The following is a 22,274-nucleotide window of genomic DNA, read 5'->3' as shown; positions in this document are numbered from 1 at the left end:
ATGTAATGTCTTCCATCCAAGCCTTTAATATTAGTAAACTAAGACCAAATAAAAAAATGACTTTGGTTTGTGTGATGATGATGATACAGTATAATATTAATTTATTGTTCATACATCATTTTTAAAGTAAAGAAAGTGAAACAAAAATACACCTGAAACATTTATTTCATTTTAAACAACTGAACCACCAAAAAATATACGAAAATATATAAGCTCAACAATGATGTGCAATATAGCTTTAGAGCAAAAAAGATTAAGTAGTGCCAATGCCCTTCTGTTTGATAATATGTCCTTCTACTTCTAATAAATGATCCTTTGAATTGAGAGTTGGCCATAAGTAGCCATGTGATTCCAGTTTCTTTACATTACAGCATGCTGAGAAAGGAAAAACAGCATGAGGAGAACAAGGCAGGTGAAGCCAGCGTCAGCTCGGATGCGGGATCCGGTACCTAAAACAGAAACACAAACTCGGTTCAGTGATGCTGTATCATGATTTAAAACATTTAATCCTTTAGTGCAGTTGCACAGACATTAATATTGGCAAAACTGCCCTGAAAGCTGTCTGGCCTCATATGAGCTGTTGTTCTAATATTTACCTGTGGTGGTAGATGAACTTGGAGAAGAGGTGCTGGATCCTGTTCCCAATACGGATCCAGATGTTGTTGCTGATGATGAGGATGTTGTAGTAGTAGTAGTAGTAGTAGTAGCAGCAGCAGAGGTGCCAGAGGTGGCCACAGAGCTGGGGGGGGCAGTTGTGGTGTCGGCCCTGCCTCCCTGAAGCCCCAGTGACAACGTGTTGAGGTCTGACTGGTACTGCCTGCTGATCCAGTTCTGAACCAGTGTTTGGTTTTCATACAACTTCAGATCTGGTAGGTTGGTGCCGAGAAGACCTTTAAGTTCACTAACAGTCAGGTTCTAGGGAGAGCAGAGCAGATAAAAACAAAACTCACCACAAAATTACAAACATGACAAAGACGGTGCTGATGGTAAGGTAGCGCACTCCGTGAATAAAGTAACAAATACACAGCACTGACCAGTACAACATTCTCATTCAGACTGGTGAAGGTCGCCAGGTCCATGCTGAGATTGGAAGCCGCCAAACTTCGAACATAACTTAAATCTGCACCAGCTGCAGGACAGGAAAGAAATGTGTCAGCTGTTTGTGTTCACATGAAGGCTTCATGTATGTATGTGTCTGTTTGCTTGCCAAGATAAGATTTGGTGAGCTGGTAGCTGGAAGCAGAGACAGTTGAGCGGGTGTTTCCGCTGAATGCTTGTTTGGCGATGGTGAAGAGCTCCTGCTTTTTCTCTGTGGTGCAGTTGGACACGACCAGAGCTTTAGCCTCTCTGCAGGAGACACACACAAAATAAAACATCACAGAAGCCAATCACACAACAAGTCAAATGTCAACAATTTATGTATTTTGTAACTCTTTTTTTTGCACATTACCATGCCCTACATGTCAACTGAAGTTACTATGCTAACCTATTGTAGCACCTGGTCTGCCCTCAGTCCAACAGGATCAGAGTTATTGTATTCTTCTAGCTTCTAGTTATAAACTGCCTGAGATGTCAAACCAGTGTAATGTACTGTAATAATCCTCCAAACACACACACACACAGATCTGACTTCTTACCTAAGACCTTGCTGTGAAATGTTCTTCAGAACATTGACATCCAGCGAGCACAGGTTTGGACCTCCAATGGCATTCAGCTCTGCGCTGCCAAGTTTGTTCCCGTCTGTGCTCAGATACTTAGTGATGATGGCTCTAGCCTAAATGAGGAGATACATGAATCAATAAGTTCACATAAACCTAAACAGTTTGCATGCATGTATAACTCTGTTTGCTCACCAGGCTCGGGTCCCAGTCTCCATTTGAGGAGTCCATCAAAGCAGCAAGTGTGTCTATCTGAGTGATGTTCCACCTGTTGATGTCCTCTGTGGTGGCTACACGGGACGCTGTACCTAAGACCCGAACCTGAGTTTCTGGGATGGTGGAGTTGGCAGAATAAGCCTGTATATATTGGACAATTATTAAGAAATACACATTTATTTAGGCCTGCAAACTGAAGACAGCAATAAATACAGGTGTTGTTATTAGTGGCCTCTGTCACCCACCTCTCCCAGTTTGCTGAGAACAATCTTTAGGTAATCCTTCTGAACCACCTTCTCTGTGATGGCATTCAAGTTATCTTTCACCACTGAGGCACTGAGGCAGGAGTTGAACTGGTTTACATCATAGTCGAACGGGAAGATTTGATCGCTGATGGTCACCTGGGTGATTGTTCCTACTGTGCATCCAGTGGCTGAAACCAAAATAAATGTTACAACAATATTCTTCAATAAAAATATTTCAAGAGTTCACAACACTTACCGAGAGCTCGCTTTGACCTCTTCTCATTTGACTTTCTTATTTCATTTTTCAGGTTCTCTTCCTTCTGTTTGCTCACTACTTTGTCCTTCAGGAAGTATCTCAAGAATAAACCCCTGGTAGTCTGATGAACACATACACACACACACACACACATGAAGAACCTAACATCACCTGCCTCTGCTGAATGTGTGTTTTTAAGTGGGACTCACTTTGTTAAAGTTGTCATAGAAGGCTGAAGACAAATAGAGAGGTAACATCCCAAGGTCTCTCAGAGTTTGTTCATTCCACTTTGCAGGAGCTCTGATTAGTGAGAACAAAAAAAACAAAACACTGCTGATGAGGATACATTACAAACAACTTTTATTTATTTATTTTTATTTATTTAGTTTGTTGTGTTGCTGCTGTTGACATACCCGTATTTTGTTTTGCCACTAGACAGCAGAGTTTCAACAGCAGCTGCTTGAGAAGCGGTGAGATCTGGGCAGTTGTTGAGTTTGTCCAAGATGGACGGATGAGAGTTCACAATGTAGGACCCATCCAGAGTGCAGCACATGTTTCCCAACACAGATATAGTATCTGCAGTCAAGCTGGTGTTGGTTATACCCTGAAAAAAAAAAAAAATCAGAATACTGAAAGGCGAGCTTCTCACTTTTCATTGACTGATGACAGCCAAGGTTCTGATGATTGAGTTTTACTGTCTGAAGTTAATTTAAGATTCTTTTCAGCTCCCTGTGCACCAGACTGGAGCCCAACAAACCAGCATTTTGTTTGAATCAGAAGAGTAGAACCATATAAACTTTGATGATAATTGTTTTAGGAGATTATACAAGGCCATTTATAAGAACCTTTTTAAATGGAATTTAATACTGTATATTTACTTTCACACTCAAAGGGTGATCCCCTGATGATCCTCTTACTACATGATATACTGTAGATTCCAGTGTGTTTATTTTTTAGGATTTGTTTATTTATAAGGATTTTTCCTGATGCCAGTGGAGATGTTGTGTATCATTCATTGTTCAGGTACTCACCAGGCAGCTCTTGGCGTTATTGAACAGGGCGGTCAGCTTGTAGCTGAGGGCCGAGGAGAAGACTGAGAAGTCTGCTTCTGCTAGTTGTTCAAAATACAACCTGCAGCTGGCCTTCGGCACCAGGATGTAACTAAAAAAAGGGAAATTATTACACATCATTGTAACGAACATTTTTTTTTGTTTGCTTGTTTTTTTTCTTGCCATTTCAACAAATTAATTTTAGATTCTTACTCATAGTAGAGCAGCAGATCATAAGGAAAGAGGTCAAAGGAGGTGGCGTTAGAGTCGTCTTTAATGTAGTTGTACATGCAGGTCAGCTGTTGGTGAGAAAAAGACAAATTCTTATCAAATTGTGCAGTATATCATCCGTACAGTGTGTTCTGTACAGTGTAATCCAGACATCATGACAAATTATTACACACTGATATACATGGAAGGATAACTTTAACATTTATTTTCTGAATATTTTACTCCTAACTTAACCTAACTTAAAATATTTACAGTGCTTTCGAACGCCTCCCATTAGGTTTGCAGTGTAACTGCATAAACAGATGTGTATCCCAACACACACACTCACCTGTGTCTCCACCAGTGTGACCTTGTTCTTGCCTCTACGACAGGCTTTGATCAGCTTCTTGATCTGCACCACCTGAATCGTCCTCACTCCAGTGCATGTGAACCCTTGTAGCACAGAGGGTGACAAACTACACACACACACACACACACAATAAACTTGCTGAACACTTCCTGGTCTCTTTGTCACAGACAAATCTTTTTTGAAACTCACTTGTTCACACTTCCAAGCTGTGCAGTCGCACTTTCCTCTGCCATGACATCAAAGAACAACTCAACCTAACAAAACAATGAAAAGAAAAAGGGTGTGTGAGGCCAGGCATGTAAACAGAACAGGTGTGTTTCACTGTTTCATCCAGCTACCTGTTGCTGCTTCCATTTCTTCCTGTTGAGTGTGGTGATAACACTGCTGCTATTAGGGAAGCTCAGCAGAAAATTTCGGGGGATCTCAGTAGCCAGTTCATCTGGAATGTTCTGTATGATGGACTGGCTGTTACTGTCCACTGATATTATCTGAGAAAAAAGGAGAGAGCAGTATGTTGTAGTGTTTCTCCCAAACAGCTGTTGTAATTTTATCAAGTAATTAACACATAAAGTTAGTAGAGTGAGGAGCCCTTTAATTGATGCATTATAATTTTTAATGTCACAGAAATGTCTATGCCATACTTGAGTAACAAAGATCTGTTGGATGATCTGTGGAGCAGACAACAAGTGTGACAGTAGTGCAGGATTTTTGGATGCCATTAGCAGCTCGGAGCCTCCGATGCTGGTGAACATACTGGCAGGGATACCCACAATAAGGGAGCCCAGCATGATCAGTGATGATGAGCTGTTGAGCTGGTGGGAAGAAAAATGATGCAAACAAATAAGAAAGCATGATGACTTTGTTCTTAATGGTTTTCTGACAGATGCAAGCTCTGCGTTTAACATCAAATGTGTAATTGACAGCAGCTACCTTTATCAGTCCTGAAGAAAACAGAGACATGATGATGGCGTTGGCCTGTCCTTGATTCCAGCCGCTCACACTGCTGAGAGTGCCGAGGGACTCAAACAGAGCCTGGGGCTTTATTGTACTGATCTGGCCTGTGGACAAGCCTGTACTTGTGTTGCCAAGGGCAGAAAGGGCTGAAGCATCAATGTTGGTGCCTAAGTTTCCTGCCAAAGCAGCAGAGATCTACAGATGCAGAAATGTTGTCAGTCAGTTATATTTGTGTGTAAAAGTGAAAATGAAAAAAAACATTAAAAAGATGGACAAGTTAAAAATGTAAAAAGTTGCAAAATGATACTTTTCAGTGGAAAACAGCTACCAATGCATCAATGTTATTCTCACCTGTGGGTCTAGGTCTGTACAGAGAGTGGTGAGGTTGTGCAGAATGGTAACACTTTGTTGTGCTGTGAGCTGGGTGAATGCTGGACCAGGAGCAAAACACAGACAAAACAGGGGCAGACTGCAAAGAGAGTGGAGACAATTTACACGATCGTAGATACACACTGTGTGTGTGGTGTGTGTGTGCATGCATGCGTGTGTGTGCTTAAACTCACAGTAAGGGGTTAAAGTTGCTGTTCTGTGTATATATGAGCTGAGTGTAGTAGCTGGTGAGGTTTACAGGTAAAGCAGAGTGGCTGAGGAGCGCGATGTTATCAGGGTTCACTGTGAACACCTGGATCCCCTGCAAGGAGGTGGGACAAACACATCTGTACATCATGAATCTGTCAACTTTCCATCCAAGTAAATAACACCAGGGCTGGAGTTTTAAAAAGCGGTTCAGTACCTCTTTAGATCCAAATGTAAGAAGGTCTTCCAGAGTGAGGAAGGGCATGAAAGCTCCAATGTACTCAGCAAACCAAGCTGTAGAGTTTAGCTCTGGGTCACTGGGGTTGTAACACCTTGGTCTGGTTGCTACAAAAAAAAATACAATATAAACACAAATAAATAGGTGGGACAAAAAAATATAATTCACTACAATTGTAAATGATATTTTGTGAATTACCTCCTGTTCCTAAGGCGAGGTAGTTCCTGATGCTGTTATACACGTCTTGCCTCCCAAAGTCCGCAGCAGCGTAATTATATTGATCAAGAACTAAGACACTGGAACAAAGCAAATTTAAATCAGAACACAGCATAAAAAAATATACATTAATTTCAAAAAGGAGCACATGGTGTTGTAAGAAAACATACAGCTTTTGGAAGGCCATGCAGGTGGAATTGTATGTGGCACTGGGGCTGATCAGACTCTTTGTGAGGAAGGCCAAATAGTTGTGGAGGCGTTGGTCAAACCAAGCGTTGACCTCTGACCTCGTGGGGCTGCTCAGAGCCATTGGCCAGACACAAGGCAGAGTAAGCCGCCTCACATCGGCCGGGACAGACTCCTGTAAAGAATAAACAGGTATGTGTGTTTGTATCTTCGCTGTGTGTTTGCTGTCCTGTGTGTGTGTTTGTGTACATACAGTCTCCAGGAACACTGGTGTTTGGGCATAGTTGTTGTACAGCACACAAAGCTGTGCATCGTTATCGACAACATCAGGACGACTGAGAAAATCTCTGAGGTGTGATGGAGGTATGGAGTTCACCAGCTAGAAGAAAAATAACATAAGTAATTCTTCTTCTCTCAGTTTGCCTTTACCACAATAACCTTCAAATCAACACACCTGGTACATGCTGTCATGGGGCATGAGCGACAGGAAGGTGGTCAGGTTGGGGAACTGGAATCCCATAAACGAGCTCTCAAGGAAGTTGTAGAAACTGTGGTTGTAGTTGTTGCCGTAGCATCGAAGAGGTGTTGGGCCTAAGATGAGTGTAAGAAGTCAGCTGTCAATAAACCATAATTGTTCCACACCTGCATACTTACATACCTGCATACTCAAACAGAGTGTCTGTAGCTTTAAATGCAAATAAGCTGCTGATGTATACAGCCCTTTAAGCATTTATCTGTATTTGACAGTGATAACCAGGCAAAATACAAAGAAGGAGAACAAATACAGTTCATCAAATCAACAAATACACCTAGCAGTGGGGCCTTGTCCCCCTTGTGACATCATTAGGTGTCCAGACAGAGTAGTTACACTCACAGTGTATGCATTAGTGAGTGTATGTTTTATTTTTTACCTTTGAGAGTCTGAAGGATGTGATTGTAGATTCCTGTCTGTGTGTCTCCAGAGAGTGTTGAAATGACCAGATTCAGATTCTCTACACTGAAAAAACAAAAATACAAACATTTCCCATAATCCATTCATTAAAGATGGATTACATTAAAATCAATAATTCATTTGGTACATGTGGCTTTTGCACTCACCCCTGCTGCTCTGTACTGCAATTCCTTCCTGATAGTATTCTGAAGAAAGGTGCAACATGGAGAGGTGACAGGTTGACCAGCAGGGGGCGCAACCTGTCGCCCAGCCACTGCAGCACAACTGTGTCACTTACTGAGGGATCAGCGAGGTTTGCGCGATTAAACACAACTTGTAACATGGCTGACCTCACCAGAGGGGGGAACGTACTTTCATGACCCTGAAGGAAAAAGAGAAACATCAGATTTTTTCAGCCTTGTTTAAAGGAAGGTAAACAAGTGTTTGTGAAGTGTGATGTTTGCTCACTATGATGGCAGGTGAGAAATTATCATAGAAGTAAGCCAGTTGTTCGTTGGGGACATAATTCATCACCATGGTGACCTGGTCTGGGGTTGTGAGTTGCCCAGGTGTGGAGGACAACTCTGCCAGCTGTCTGACTGTCAGCTGTGGTAAGGCTTCCATCTGCATGCAAAAAAACAACAAAAAAACACATTTAAGCAACATCGATCATCAACACAAAGACAAAAACATAAAATAATACAACATAACATACAGCTGAGAAGTTGGAGTAGAGCATGTGAATTTCATTTAAGGACACAAGGACTGAGAAACCTCCCAGGTTTGCCTGCAGCCATTGTCCACTGTTGTTACTGTGCAAGCTGCATGCAGGATCTGAAACACAGAACGAATTACACTTTACTTACTTACTATGACTGAAAACATCAAATGCAGCAGCTGTGTTGGTAATACTTGAGGCTACCTGCAGTGTTGTTCCTGGTCAGGTACACCTTGATGAAGTGTGTGTAGACAGACATCTGTGTTGCAAGTGTCATGTTTGGCTGGAGACGACTCAAAATCTGTACACTGAATTTAACAATGAGGGTTGTATGATTAGCGTACACATGAACCATCACATTTAAAACCAGAGCAGCCTGGTTAATTGTGATAATAATTAGAAATGGCAAATGCTGCTTACATGTGCTGGTAGGTGCTGCAGTTCAGACCTTTTGTGGTAAGACATGACAGGAAGTCCGGAGACACAGCTGGCAGGAATGGCTGCAGGCGATTAAACCACAGCATGATAACTGCAGGGTCATTGATGCTAGCCATGCTGATGGTGTCCAGGCGAATTTCCCGAATGGAGTCCAGAACCACGGACAATGCATTGTTATTGGAGTCCAGTGTCTAAAATGCAAAGTTGGTAAATGTAAAAAGATTCTCTCTCTTTATTGATGCTGGTAGCAAAATAAGAACATGGAAAAAAGCTTTTAATTACCATGCTGGCCAGAAGATCTAGAGCTTCATTCAACACATGAGAAGCTTTGGAGAGAATTAGCTTCCAGACTGGTCTGGAGCCGCTTGTGTTGGAGGGGCGATTACATGTCAGCATCACTGCCAGGTCCTTTGCTGTTAGTGCTGACAGCTGTGGAATGAATCAGAACAAGTGGGACAAAACAGGAGACCGACCTTAGAACCTCTGCTCACAGATGGAGTTAAAGGAAGCTGCTAATCTGAGATGTGTGCAGTCTTACAGAGGCACAGGCAAATTCCTCAAGGGCAAAGTCGCAGAAACGTCCGCTCATCTTTCCAGCGTCGAGCTGAAGCTGCAGCGCTGTGCTGTGGGTTCAGAATGACACAGAAGCTCAAACAGTTTTGTCATCATGTTGCACAAAGCGAGTAAATATTCAAAGTTATAAATCCCACCTGTTCACTCCAATACAGAGATCTGTCTCTGTGGAAAAAGCAACAAATGAAATTCTTATGAGCAACATTTTTTTTTTGTTTACTAATTTATTTCTAAATGGGAGTGAGGCAACTTACCATTTGTCATGGTAACAGTGCACTTTGTAGGAGAAAGACATGAAGGTAGGTATGAGTTTTCATTTAAGTGAAGATATTAATTTAAAAAAACATATAATTACCTCTCCACGGTATATGACGCAGCCTGTGACAATCACAAAAATGAAAATTAGGTTAGGGTTATTGAAAAGAATGCAGAAATATCATCTGTATGTAATCATATACAGAGTCACTGAGGCAGTAGCTACATAGAAGCAGAACTGGTTTGTTCCTAACTCCTAACTTTGATTATATTTGTCCCAATGCAATCCAATCCATCTTTATTTATAGAGCACTTTTAAAAACAACAAGGTCAGCCAAAGTGCTGTACACAGCCTATCAAATGTAGAAATAAATTACTAATAATTAATATTTATGTCTAATTTTGCCAGGACACAGCTTAAGAACAGTTTGTGTCACCTCATTCCAATGACAGGGAAAGTGCTTGTACTGATGATATCACCTGTAAGCCGTGTGTACGCTGTTTTTAACCTGTTAATCCTCACCCGCCTGTGGTCAGTCTCTACAAACATGTGCAGCTAAAACTGATGCACAACCAAAGAACCTTGTTTAAAATCATGTGAATATTAAAACAACTTCATTCTCCAATGACGTGCATCAAATCAGCCATAAGTGACATCAAGTCGAGCATGTGAATATTTAGATTAGTGGAGAAGGGAATTGATGGTACAGGACAGGAGACAGTGGTCACTTTAAACTCTTTGTGTGCTGTAGACTGCAGCTCTCACCGAGTGGTATGTACTTGGATAAGGTCAATTTAGTGTAAGTGATAGATGAAGCTACGCCAAGAGAAGCTGTGGCCATCGCCAGGTCCAGTCTGTTGAACCTAGAACACCAAAATATGTGGAATTACATCACCTTACCCCAAGTATGTAACCTGTATGTAACCTTCAAAACACATTGTACAGTTTAGATGTGAACTTACAGTATTTTGTATGAAGAACAGGAAAGGTTTGCCTTAAAGAGGAAGGAAAGTAAAAGTTATTACTTACAAACTGAGAACAGTGAAGATCCTGAATGAAGAGGAAGTGCTTTATGCTATTCACCTGTGGGAGGGACACGACTAGGTAGGGCAGGAACCCAGAAAATGTCTTCTCCTGAGAGGACTGAGTCAGGAAATCAAAGAGCACATTGATGATGACGTCTTTGTCTGGGAGAGTGGGAAGCTTCAGCTCCAGAATCTCTGCAATCTGCTGTGGAGCCAGGAGTTCTAGGGCCTCCAGCTAATTTAAAAAAAGAAGTTATTCATTATAATTAGCAACATCTGCCCTTTTTAAAATTCCTCAACAGCTACAATCAAATCTCACAGGGTTGAAGTCTGGTTTGAGAAGCAGCAGCTCTCTGAGGGGCAGACGCATTGAAAATGGACCCAAATTCCTCCTTAGCCACTCTGCACTGGTGTTGGAGGCACAGCCTGCACCTGGACAAAGGCAGATGGACCAGATAGGTCGGTAAATACTAACACACTTCTCCACTCTTTCCACACCCACCCCAGGTATATGAAGAGTGTGAGCACCTGACTGTGGCTGCTGCAGGAAACGCAGGATGAAATTGTTCAAGACCACGTACTGCTGCTCTAAGGTCATGTTGTTATATTTGTTGATGAACACCTGCAGTCTGCAGAGAAAGACATGATCAAATATTATGGTGACATTAATCTTTGAACCACACTGTGGTACAGATCAAACAACAACAATGAGGGTTGTATGATTAGCGTACACATGAACCATCATATTTAAAACCAGAGCAGCCTGGTTGATTGTGATAATAATTAGAAATGGCAAATGCTGCTTACATGTGCTGGTAGGTGCTGCAGTTCAGACCTTTTGTGGTAAGACATGACAAAAACTCAAGAGACACAGCTGGCAGGAATGGCTGCAGGCGATTAAACCACAGCATGATAACTGCAGGGTCATTGATGCTAGCCATGCTGATGGTGTCCAGGCGAATTTCCCGAATGGAGTCCAGAACCACGGACAATGCATTGTTATTGGAGTCCAGTGTCTAAAATGCAAAGTTGGTAAATGTGAAAGATTCTCTCTCTTTATTGATGCTGGTAGCAAAATAAGAACATGGAAAAAAGCTTTTAATTACCATGCTGGCCAGAAGATCTAGAGCTTCATCCAACACATGAGAAGCTTTGGAGAGAATTAGCTTCCAGACTGGTCTGGAGCCGCTTGTGTTGGAGGGGCGATTACATGTCAGCATCACTGCCAGGTCCTTTGCTGTTAGTGCTGACAGCTGTGGAATGAATCAGAACAAGTGGGACAAAACAGGAGACCGACCTTAGAACCTCTGCTCACAGATGGAGTTAAAGGAAGCTGCTAATCTGAGATGTGTGCAGTCTTACAGAGGCACAGGCAAATTCCTCAAGGGCAAAGTCGCAGAAACGTCCGCTCATCTTTCCAGCGTCGAGCTGAAGCTGCAGCGCTGTGCTGTGGGTTCAGAATGACACAGAAGCTCAAACAGTTTTGTCATCATGTTGCACAAAGCGAATAAATAGTTAAAGTTATAACTCCCACCTGTTCACTCCAATACAGAGATCTGTCTCTGTGGAAAAAGCAACAAATGAAATGTTTATGAGCAATAATTTTTTTTTTAGTTTACTAATTTATTTCTTAATGGGAGTGAGGCAACTTACCATTTGTCATGGTAACAGTGCACTTTGTAGGAGAAAGACATGAAGGTAGGTATGAGTTTTCATTTAAATGAAGATATTAATTTAAAAAAAAATTAAAAATAACATATAATTACCTCTTCACTGTATATGACGCAGCCTGTGACAATCACAAAAAATGAAAGATAGGTTAGGGTTATTGAAAAGAATGCAGAAATGTCTTGTTGTTATGCTGTAGACTGCAGCTCTCACCGAGTGGTATGTACTTGGATATGGTCACTTTAGTGTAAGTGATAGATGAAGCTACGCCAAGAGAGGCTGTGGCCATCGCCAGGTCCAGTCTGTTGAACCTAGAACACCAAAATATGTGGAATTACATCACCTTACCCCAAGTATGTAACCTGTATGTAACCTTCAAAACACATTGTATAGTTTAGATGTGAACTTACAGTATTTTGTATGAAGAACAGGAAAGGTTTGCCTTAAAGAGGAAGGAAAGTAAAAGTTATTACTTACAAACTGAGAACAGTGAAGATCCTAAATGAAGAGGAAGTGCTTTATGCTATTCACCTGTGGGAGGGACACGACTAGGTAGGGCAGGAACCCAGAAAATGTCTTCTCCTGAGAGGACTGAGTCAGGAAATCAAAGAGCACATTGATGATGACGTCTTTGTCTGGGAGAGTGGGAAGCTTCAGCTCCAGAATCTCTGCAATCTGCTGTGGAGCCAGGAGTTCTAGGGCCTCCAGCTAATTTAAAAAAAGAAGTTATTCATTATAATTAGCAACATCTGCCCTTTTTAAAATTCCTCAACAGCTACAATCAAATCTCACAGGGTTGAAGTCTGGTTTGAGAAGCAGCAGCTCTCTGAGGGGCAGACGCATTGAAAATGGACCCAAATTCCTCCTTAGCCACTCTGCACTGGTGTTGGAGGCACAGCCTGCACCTGGACAAAGGCAGATGGACCAGATAGGTCGGTAAATACTAACACACTTCTCCACTCTTTCCACACCCACCCCAGGTATATGAAGAGTGTGAGCACCTGACTGTGGCTGCTGCAGGAAACGCAGGATGAAATTGTTCAAGACCACGTACTGCTGCTCTAAGGTCATGTTGTTATATTTGTTGATGAACACCTGCAGTCTGCAGAGAAAGACATGATCAAATATTATGGTGACATTAATCTTTGAAACACACTGTGGTACAGATCAAACAACACCATTTTAAAACATTTCAAACTGCATGTAAAAACTTAGGCTTATGTGAAATAGTAAATATAGTATATGTAATAAAGTAAACAATTACAAAGTGAAAGCATCAAAGTAAAAAAAATAGTTTTGTGGACAACAGCAAAAGCCAGATAGATATAGCAGTGAACTGTGAGTCATTGTGCTGGGTTGTAGGGGATATTTAGCCAGTCTACAAACACTCACATCTGCTGGTATGACTGACAGCTGAGGTTCCTGTTGGTCAGACAGTGCAGAAACCTTCCTGATGTCGATGGCAGGAAGCTGCTCAGACGGTGGGAGAACCACAACCCAATCACACTGCTGTTCATCAGCTCCTGATCGGTCAGGAACGACAGTCTGATCTCATTAATCACATCCAGGACCTCCATCGCTGCCGGTCCAACCTCAGCCATGGGCTGTAGAAGAGATCAGTCACATTACATCAAATACTAAGTGATTCTCTTTAATAATGTAGATATGACAGATAACTGTCATAGACTGGATGTGTTAATTACTGCAGCCACTGACCATGTCGCCCAGGATGTCCAGAGCTGGGTCTAAAACAGAGGAGAGCTTTGTGAGCAGCATCTTCCACAGCACTTTGGAGTAGCTGCTGTTTCTGGGCAGGTCACACATGAGGAGGGATGCCAGCTGATTGGCTGTGACGTTGCCCAGCTGTATGTGTGAGAGGTTGTTTAGTCATCATCAGTGTTAAACCCTAATGTGGAGTGTGTCCAGTGGGACCAGTTTACAGTAGATACCTGTGCACATGCATATTTCTCCAAGGGAAAATTGCAGGGGACATGCGTAAGTGTGTTCAGGTGTAACTGTAGGTCAGAGCTGTGAACACATGTAAAGAAGCAAATGTCAAGTATAAACATCCCTCAATATCATAGCATAGGTCAAAAAAAGTACAAAAATGATCACAATAGTTCAAATTTTTTAGTTTTAATTATTAAATGAATACCTGTCAACGCCCATGCAGATGTTAGAACCTGTCGAAAAGCCGAGAAAACATAAGGGTTTACCTCCAATAGTAACACACTGAGTAATGAAATGAGACCATGACAACATTCTTACCATTGAACTGGGTTACTGGGCACTGTGAATGACAGAGGTTTACAGATATTATCCATAATATTAAATGATGCAATCATATTATGGGTGAATAGCTGAATGAAACATGAGTAAACTAAGTATAAAGACAACTCACCGTGATGTTCTCTGGCACACACTCTGCCCAAACATAACATAAATAAAAGAACATTACTCCAAAACAGCGTGCACTCAATAACACATTTATAACAACAACTTTAAAAACAGGCTATTATCTTGAGACTCTAAGCTAATTATTGCAAGTGTGTTATCGCTGTGTTCAAGTGTGAAGCAGAGACTGACCTTCTGGTGCAATGGTTATCAGGGCATCTATTTGTGCCCAGACAAGTGGTTCCATGTTTGGAGACAGAGACGGTATGGCTCTGTACATTCGCTCAAAACTGACGCACAAAACAGAGAGAACAGAGAATTAGTTTACATAAATGCATAATTCACTGACTGTATGGTTTTTAATACACAAGAAATCAAACCAACCCCCAGATAATAAGAAAACACATTTAAGTAAACATTAAGTTTAATGTGGTCATGATTATATTAGACCAGTGCAGTGTGGTCCTGCTGGTGCAGTGTGCTCTAAAACCACCTCAAAATACTCACATTTGTCTGAGGACATTACAGGGAGGATTGACCTGAAAATGAAATATTTTACTATTAATCATCCAGAATAGCTAAAGTTTGTTTAGCACCTGTATTACCTGTAACAGTAACTTTTACCTCTTTAGCAAGCTGGACCAGATATTGAAGAACTTCTAGGAACTTCCTGTCTGCTGGTGACTCCGTCAGGAAATCAAACACTTGGTTGATAACAACATCTTTTGTTGGTGGAACACGAAGAGGCAGCAGCAACATCTCTGCTATCTGTTTTACAGACAGGAGGTGAAGAGCCTCCAGCTGTACAGGAAACAAAAGAGAGAACATTCATAATATTTTATTTAAATGTTATAAATAGATATAGATTTAGAACGAGTTCTGTTCTGTGTGTTAAAATGAAGAAATTCAGCATGTTGCTGTTTTTCAGACTTACTCCAGAGAAATTTGGGTTTAGCTGGTAGAAGTCAGTGATGGAGGCGAACTGTGAGAAGAAACCAAAGTTTTTTTGCAGCCAATCTGCACTGTCACTGGCTGAAGAGACACACTGGGGGTCTGAAATTTGTACAGAAATGCACATAATTTACATTTGTAGGACTTTATTTACTTATTGTCTTGTCTGTGTAAACATCGTAGTAGTATTGATGTTCTGTTGCTTACCAGAGGTGTTATGATGCAGCAGGAAGGGAAAGATGAAGTGCTTATAGATGTTGTGACTGTACATCACATCAGCACCCATAAACATCATGCTCTTGCTGAGCGCCGACACACTGCACACAGAAAAAACAACATGAGAATAAGTCCAACAAACTGTGTGTGTGTGTGTGTGTGGATGTGTGTCACTCACATGGTTTGGTAAACAGGGCAGGAGAAGTTTTTGGTGCTGAGGCAGGAGAGGAGGTCCGGCTGTACAGCAGGCAGGAGGGGGAGCAGCTTGATCTGGAACCACAAACTGATGAAGTTCGGGTCCTGCAGGTGCTGCTGGGTTAGAGATGGGGGCTCTGTTTCACTGAAGATTTGCTGAATTTCGGATGCCAGATCCTGGAAATTCTAGAGCAGTAGAGACGCACTAGTTTAGGTTTTGATGCTACAATGTGTGTCATTAAAACGCAGTGATGTAAGTTCACAACACAAAGTGTTTGACAGTTCAGTGCAGTTCACTCACTGCTGTGGACAACTCTTTGACCAGTGAGTTCAGACGTCTTGTCAGCTCTAGGATAAGTGTCATGACTGTCTGCTCGTCCAATGTCAGGTTGGTATGGGCAGCGCAGCGTAAGACATACGCCACATTTTCCACCATATTAGTCAGCTGGTAAGATAAACACAAAAACAATGATGAGTGCTGGAGCTGGAGAGAAGTGTCTAAAGATGGTTATTATTTGCTGCAGATGTTTGTTAACAGTAAGTCTCACCCCACAAGGAGTCTTGTCAAGGGTAATGCTACAGACATCTTGGATTTCAGAGGTGCCATTGTTAATGCCATTTTCCAAATTGCTGTGCAAAAATAAACCAAAAAACAGGCTCAGTTGACAGTTATTCAAATTTCTCACTGGTCAAGTAAAAATATCCGATAACTAATCTATGACAAGTCTGTATTTTCAGTGGCAAAGTATCACTTTCAGCCAATATGTAAATAATAAAAAAACTGCAGTTTCTCAAATGCCCCCTTAAAGATGGCTCCTAAAACAAGTCTAATAAGATCTTCAGCCACCTGGAAATGTGAACTAGAACACTGCCTGTACATCTACAAAGAGCTGGGGAAGTTAAAGCAACTGTATAAGATCGTCCCATTAGTTCCAACCTAACTTAGCTCCCAGGTGTTCACTCAAAATCCCTCAACACAAATGAATCTGCAAAAAACAAATAGATATCAAGAAATGCTGGTAAGATTGCCTATTGTTAGCCTGACTTACAATAACTGGTAAAAAGCAAGTGTGATGTTTCGTTCCGTCAGGGCAGCATCAGGCAAGAACCTCCGTAACACTGGCAGCACAACCTGCTGATACCAGTCCTCCACGTTCGTCACATCAAACTGTTTCTCGGTGACTCCTGAGGTGTTTTGTGGCCGGTACATGTCTGCCAGCTCAGCCAGAGTCCAGTTGAGCAGGAACTGAGTCAGAGTGGTGCTTCTTATTTGTGACACATTTCTCTAGAAAAAAGGTCAGGGTCAGGAGTCCTTTTATTTACTATCTGCGTGTCTATTTATGTAGTGTGAGAACATGTGGGTGCCTGTACCTCATGCGTGAAGGACACAAAGTTATGGACGAAGCTCCCAATGGGTTTGAAAGCCGTCATGAACCCATCTGCAATCTGTGTGATAAAAGAGATGAGATCACCTGACATGCACTATTTATGTATCTAAAAACTGTAAGGACCAGGATGCTCCACTACCTCTCTGAGATTTACCTGTGAAGACGGTGGGTATGGATTATATGTGACAGGTGGGTATCCTGGGCTCGTCCAGTTGTAGTCCAAACCAGGGCTAGCAGTGGGTGGAGAGATGGAGCTTCCTGTCATCAGACTGTGGAAGATCAATGATAAGGTGCCGTTGTCTAAACTTTGGACCTCAGGCCTCATCAGAAGTTCTGCCATTTGTGTTGGAGACAGCAAGTGAAGAACCTCCAACTGCAACAGAAAAACAAGCAGGGAAAGAAGAAGAGGTGTCAGTGAAGGAGAGAGCTGTGAGTGTAAACAACAACAAAAACATTCACAAAAGTTCTCAATCTGAAGAGCAGACGGTTTAATACTTACTCCACTGAAGACCATGTTCAGTGTTGAAAAGTCCTTTAGTCGGGCCATGGCTCTGAAGGCACCAAAGTTCTTCATCAACCACTCCTCACTGCTCTCCTCAGGGTTCACACAGCCTGAACACAAGTCACACATGCTGAGTGAAGGAACACATATGATGTACATACAGGTGAATTATGTAAATTGTAAGCTAGCTAAAAACTCCAGGATGTGTTTTAGTGGCTGTGTGACTCCACTTTGTCATAAATAATACAGTGAAAGAAAGAAGAGTGACTCAGAAGTTCTTTTGGACAGTAACCTTATTTCTTTTCTAATCTATCATTGTCATTTTCTGTGATTTCTAGTTCATTGGGTGTTATTAACGTAACATAATTACCGGTGACTCTGTCTCCAGACAGGAAGGGGTACATAAAGAAAGTGTAGATCCACTTTTGTCTGACTGGATTCATCTCAGAAAAATGCTGACTGAGCTCCCTCACCCTGAAAGTAGAGATGGCACATGAAGAAGTTACTGAAGCAAAGTTGCAACCACAACAGGAACAGACAGGTAAGACAGAAGCAACCGTACACAGTCTGGTAGGTGGAACAGCTGAAGTTCTTAGTGCTGAGGCAGGACAGGAAGTGCTTGGAGATGGAGTCCAGCAGTGGGTTGATCTTGACCTCCAGCCACATCTGGACCAGGGCTTCATTTTGCAAAGGATCTGCATCCAGATTTAAATCCAGCTCTCCCTGCAGACTCAGCAGGGGTACACCTGTCATGCTGGATTTCTGTAAGAGGAGGGATGTAAAGGTTTACAGCAACTCTATAAATCTGCAGTTTTTCCACTGCAGGTACAGTGTATAAAATGTCTGCCATGACATGGCAACAAAAACTGGTCAGGCAGGAATGAGTGGAATTCCTTCCATTGCGTGTCTGTATACATACCATGAAGGTGTACAGATCCATCATCGCTTCAAGCATTCCTTTCAGCCTCCGCAGGTGATCTGCCCCTGTGTCTGTGGAAGGTAATCCCACACAGTTCAGGAACTGTGAGGCTGCTGGGGGCTCCTTGAAATTTGTGACAAGACAAAAAAAAATAGCAATATGGAAACATAGTTTTTATTCATTTATTTATGCGTTTAATATGTTTACACCCAAGGACGACACCCAATATCATGTACTATGTATGAAAATAAAGATTATACTCTATCCTGAAAAATTGTGTTTTCTAGACTGCAGACATCTGAACAACATAAATTATATCATACATAGCAGCACACTGTAAAGTAGGTAAAAAAAATTTGCGCTAAATGACCTGCTCTAAACTGGGAAAATGTGTGAAAAAACCTTTCACAATCTTTCATCATACACTTGGATAAATCTATTGTTAAGTGTGTCTGTCCACACTCGTGGACTGCCTAATGTTTTGACAGAACGCTGTTGAGAAATGGAGCTGGTAACTGACAAGTGGAGGTGGAGTCCTTGGTATGTAATATGGGCAGTTTTACAACAATACTCTGTGACTTCAAAGTTCAGGATCGGCTTATCAATGTAATGTTAGTACACCGAAAAGATTCCATGAAAGAACAGAACAAAATGAACATCAACATTATCAGAAAATGCTAACGCATCTTCTTGGGATCGGTGTGACGTCACTCACCGGATTGCAGGTCTCTTGTGAGGGACATGTTGTATTGCTGTAGATTTCCATTAGTGAGGTAACCAGATGAGCATTTGGAGACAAAAGACATTGTCATCAGTCAGTGTACTGCAAATACATTGTGTGCTTTCTTTTTTTAGCTCTGTCTTAAGTTTTTAAATCTCACCTTTGTGCACTGGAGCCACCTGTTTAAAAAGACAAGTTTACTGTTAGAAATGAAGGTTTTTATTGGCCAAAGCAACACAACACAGTGTCTGTGTTTCATCTGTTCATGCATACAGTGTATAAATATTATCTGCCCTGTAGTTAGTCCTTGTAGTAGCTATACATTGTCTCACTGTAGTGTTACTTTCTATGCATTTTGAGTCAGTCTTACAAATTCTGTCTTCCACTGCCATTACCAAACACTATTTACACATTTGCTAATAACCTGGTGGTCTGTCCTAGATAATCAATGATTGTTTTAAATGAATTTACATATACATTCTTTGTTGGTTTATTAGATTTTTATTTTAATGACCTGTTGACTGTGACACAATCTTACCAAAGATGCTCCCCAGTAGGTAAATGAGGAGAAAAAGGCAGCATGGTCTCATAATGTGACAGGTCTCATGGAGCGATGCCTGTGTGCTGAAAATCACTGGAGAGGGAATGAGAGAACAGGCAGCACAGTCAGAACTCAACACCAACAAACAGTGTTTTAGATGGCTAATAAAAGACATCATTGTAATATTACATGTGCTGAGGTGGGCCACTTAAACCAAATCATGGGCTTCTAAAGCCTGATTTATTACATAAGCAGGTTTTTTTAGTCTATTCATTATGTTTAGTCTGGCCTTTGTTGCAGTATCATTCTCATGCATTGTGTGTTTGGTGGCAGAAAGGAATTAGGGAGTGACCATCAGATATTATACAGTCACTGCTATAAGTGACCTTTAACACAGCAGCATGAAGAGATGAGACAATAGATGCAACAGTGGAAAGAATGCTGAAACCTGACACCATTCATCTCCAAACAATGAACATACAGAGAAGACGCTTAGGCTTGAACATACACTTCAAAATGTTACCCAAACAAAGAATATACAGCGGCCTTTGTACTTATAGCAGGCGCTTAATAATCAAATAAAAAATGGATGCCTTTGAAGAAGTGAAAAGCTACACATTTACTGGTTTTCACGTATATTTTTGGCCATCACAGTGACCATGTGTCATATAGAATTATTTCCAATAAGTCACTGACTATGACTAATCGAAAGTTACATTCACCTTAAAGAGAAGTGTCTAAATAATGAAAAACAATAATGCAATAATTATTTTCCTTATTGTCCTCATGCCATGTTTTTTTTTATTTTGGACATTTATTATTTTTATTTATTTCATTTATTTTTATTTATTTATGTTTTTATTCTTTGCAGCTGATCCCTCAGGACTCATTCATTCTAACAGCTGTCTCTTGAAACTCTCAAAAGTGCAAACCAGGTCTGCACAGGGCCTAACTCCAAATCTAGTCAAGCCCACATGCTACACTGTCAGTGCTGCTGGCTGGTTGTTTTCTCTGTAGCTCTACATATTGGCCTTGGAGAGATGAACGACACGATCGAGTCAATATGAGACTTCATCTGATTGAGATCACATTTTGTACAGTAATTATCCCCTCGACACACATTTACCTTATGGCCAGTGGTCATTTAGATGAGTTCTTTCTGCAGTGTCTGTTTCTGTTTTCCATGATAACTAAACAACCACACTCACACTATTTTTCCCACGTTCAGCCCATTGATTCCTCATCACATATTGTAACATACACTATTGCGTTATTATAAATAGTTGGTATCATTATTAGTATTTGCTGAACATTATTCCTCCTATAAACATTCGTGACTCGGACAGGTTAAAGACAAACACTTCTGATTCTTTGTGACTAATCTACCATTTCAAAGCTGGGAATTGAGGAGAAGAGAAGGATATTTGTCCTACAGGGTTAGTTAATAATCAACCAAACATCACCAAATACACATGCAACAGAAAGATTTTGCTTTTCTCCTTTATATGTATGTGTCAATGTCAATTGTTACTGTGCATTTACTTTTACATACACATCTTAATATAAGATATAATAAAAGACAATATGCAAAAATTAGCTCCACAGTGAGGCATACCATGCAAACATAACCTATTGAGAGCATTAGTGAATTCTGAATATTCTTTCTATATTTTTTAGGTAACAAATCTGAGTTTTAGAATGTAAATGCTGTACTTGAGCAAAGAACCTAAACAGATAGACAGATGTTACAGGTATTTCTGTCAGAAGTTTCTGGGTGTTTTGCTTCTTGGACCTGAGCGTGTGCTACCTCAGTTTAATGAGGTAGAACGTATTATTCCCACAGCTGAAATCCCCAAACAGCGTGTTGTTTCCACAGACACACTCTCACACAGTAAAAAGGAGAATATTCTACCTTAACTCATTAATTCAAATTCAAATTTTAACCTTATCTCTCTCCTCTAACCACTGAATTTACAACACAGTCCATGTGTATTTTCTCTGAAGTTAGATCAAGATCAATCACTAGAACGAGCCATATACAGCACGTACATGTGGAGAAAAGGGTTAAAATTCATAGTATTCTCTTTGAGTTGCTGTGACTGGCTTAGATATAGAACAAAGACAGAAAGAGCAAGAAATCAAAGCTCTTACCTAATCTTGTTTGTAGCTAGAGTCCTTGAGGTGCCGGTGTTAAACACCGTCTCGCTCTGTCCTGACACCTGAGACACAGATGTACCAGTAAAGGGTGTGTTGCCTTATGACACTAATGATGGCTGACTCCTCTGGGCAACACAAGGGGGCAGAACTAAGCTCTGCCTCTTCTCAGGTGTGTGTTGCATAGACTGCAATTGGTGCTTTTATGTAAATGTAGTGTGTGTAACCTCACCTTTTGTGTTGTATATGAATGCTTGTGAAAGAGAGCATTAGAGGAGAGGAAAAGGACACAAAGCATAAAGTTACATCTCATTCATTTTTGGATATATAAGCCCCACAGCTGAGACAGACAGTCTGTGGTGCTAAACTCAGAGATCATTGTTTTTCTGTTTCTGTGTTCGTACCACTCTCAGGACCGTCATTAAATGCACCAAAATAAGGGCAAACTGGTCTGGCACATATGTACCTTATGACCACTGGCCAAAAGTAGAAGATAATTCTCTTATAAGC

General features: G+C 41.1%; 1 protein-coding gene across 3 annotated transcripts; it reads right to left on the bottom strand.

The window, feature by feature from the left end:
• Positions 1–66: 66 nt before the first annotated feature.
• mslnb (mesothelin b) lies at positions 67–22,015 on the bottom strand. Of its 3 annotated transcripts, XM_028414947.1 has the most exons (77): positions 21,997–22,015; positions 21,762–21,829; positions 19,608–19,703; positions 19,230–19,248; positions 19,064–19,100; positions 18,349–18,471; positions 17,992–18,191; positions 17,800–17,903; positions 17,427–17,539; positions 17,082–17,300; positions 16,911–16,985; positions 16,589–16,824; positions 16,088–16,169; positions 15,841–15,984; positions 15,523–15,725; positions 15,336–15,445; positions 15,112–15,230; positions 14,802–14,978; positions 14,685–14,716; positions 14,370–14,467; positions 14,185–14,207; positions 14,052–14,073; positions 13,939–13,966; positions 13,733–13,811; positions 13,500–13,646; positions 13,176–13,387; positions 12,785–12,885; positions 12,576–12,688; positions 12,315–12,491; positions 12,194–12,225; positions 11,997–12,094; positions 11,882–11,904; positions 11,769–11,790; positions 11,650–11,677; positions 11,478–11,562; positions 11,222–11,368; positions 10,923–11,131; positions 10,644–10,744; positions 10,435–10,547; positions 10,174–10,350; positions 10,053–10,084; positions 9,856–9,953; positions 9,190–9,212; positions 9,089–9,110; positions 8,972–8,999; positions 8,800–8,884; positions 8,544–8,690; positions 8,244–8,452; positions 8,028–8,131; positions 7,821–7,939; positions 7,574–7,729; positions 7,273–7,487; positions 7,086–7,171; positions 6,629–6,765; positions 6,428–6,553; positions 6,159–6,349; positions 5,971–6,068; positions 5,752–5,879; positions 5,522–5,649; positions 5,310–5,427; positions 4,935–5,153; positions 4,646–4,816; positions 4,343–4,492; positions 4,194–4,258; positions 3,984–4,110; positions 3,638–3,723; positions 3,407–3,536; positions 2,789–2,979; positions 2,585–2,675; positions 2,376–2,496; positions 2,120–2,307; positions 1,854–2,015; positions 1,638–1,774; positions 1,208–1,347; positions 1,035–1,129; positions 597–915; positions 67–449 (listed from the first exon to the last, which is right to left on the bottom strand). In XM_028414947.1, the coding sequence occupies exons 3-77, from the start codon at positions 19,657–19,659 to the stop codon at positions 361–363; spliced, it is 8,811 nt and encodes a 2,936-aa protein (XP_028270748.1). In that variant the 5' UTR covers positions 19,660–19,703; positions 21,762–21,829; positions 21,997–22,015; the 3' UTR covers positions 67–360. The 3 variants fall into 3 exon arrangements, with proteins under 3 accessions (XP_028270748.1, XP_028270741.1, XP_028270757.1); XM_028414940.1 differs by lacking the exon at positions 21,997–22,015 and having other exon boundaries at positions 21,762–21,888; XM_028414956.1 differs by lacking the exons at positions 8,244–8,452; positions 8,544–8,690; positions 8,800–8,884; ... (7 more) ...; positions 10,644–10,744; positions 21,997–22,015 and having other exon boundaries at positions 21,762–21,888.
• Positions 22,016–22,274: the final 259 nt, after the last annotated feature.

This window comes from Parambassis ranga, chromosome 1 (assembly GCF_900634625.1).
Source record: "Parambassis ranga chromosome 1, fParRan2.1, whole genome shotgun sequence".
Taxonomy (NCBI): domain Eukaryota; kingdom Metazoa; phylum Chordata; class Actinopteri; family Ambassidae; genus Parambassis; species Parambassis ranga.
The sequence above is the reverse complement of the archived record's forward strand: the minus strand, read 5'-3'. Positions and strand labels throughout refer to the sequence as shown.

What these genes read in the sequence shown, in the direction of transcription:
- mslnb (XM_028414947.1), bottom strand. Translation starts at nt 19,659, where the DNA reads ATGAGACCATGCTGCCTTTTTCTCCTCATTTACCTACTGGGGAGCATC. An exon ending in CCCAGTAACCCAGTTCAATG is followed by an intron (nt 13,967 to 14,051) that starts GTAAGAATGTTG and finishes GCTTTTCGACAG; the next exon opens with GTTCTAACATCTGCATGGGC. An exon ending in CCTGCAGCAGCCACAGTCAG is followed by an intron (nt 12,689 to 12,784) that starts GTGCTCACACTC and finishes GCCTTTGTCCAG; the next exon opens with GTGCAGGCTGTGCCTCCAAC.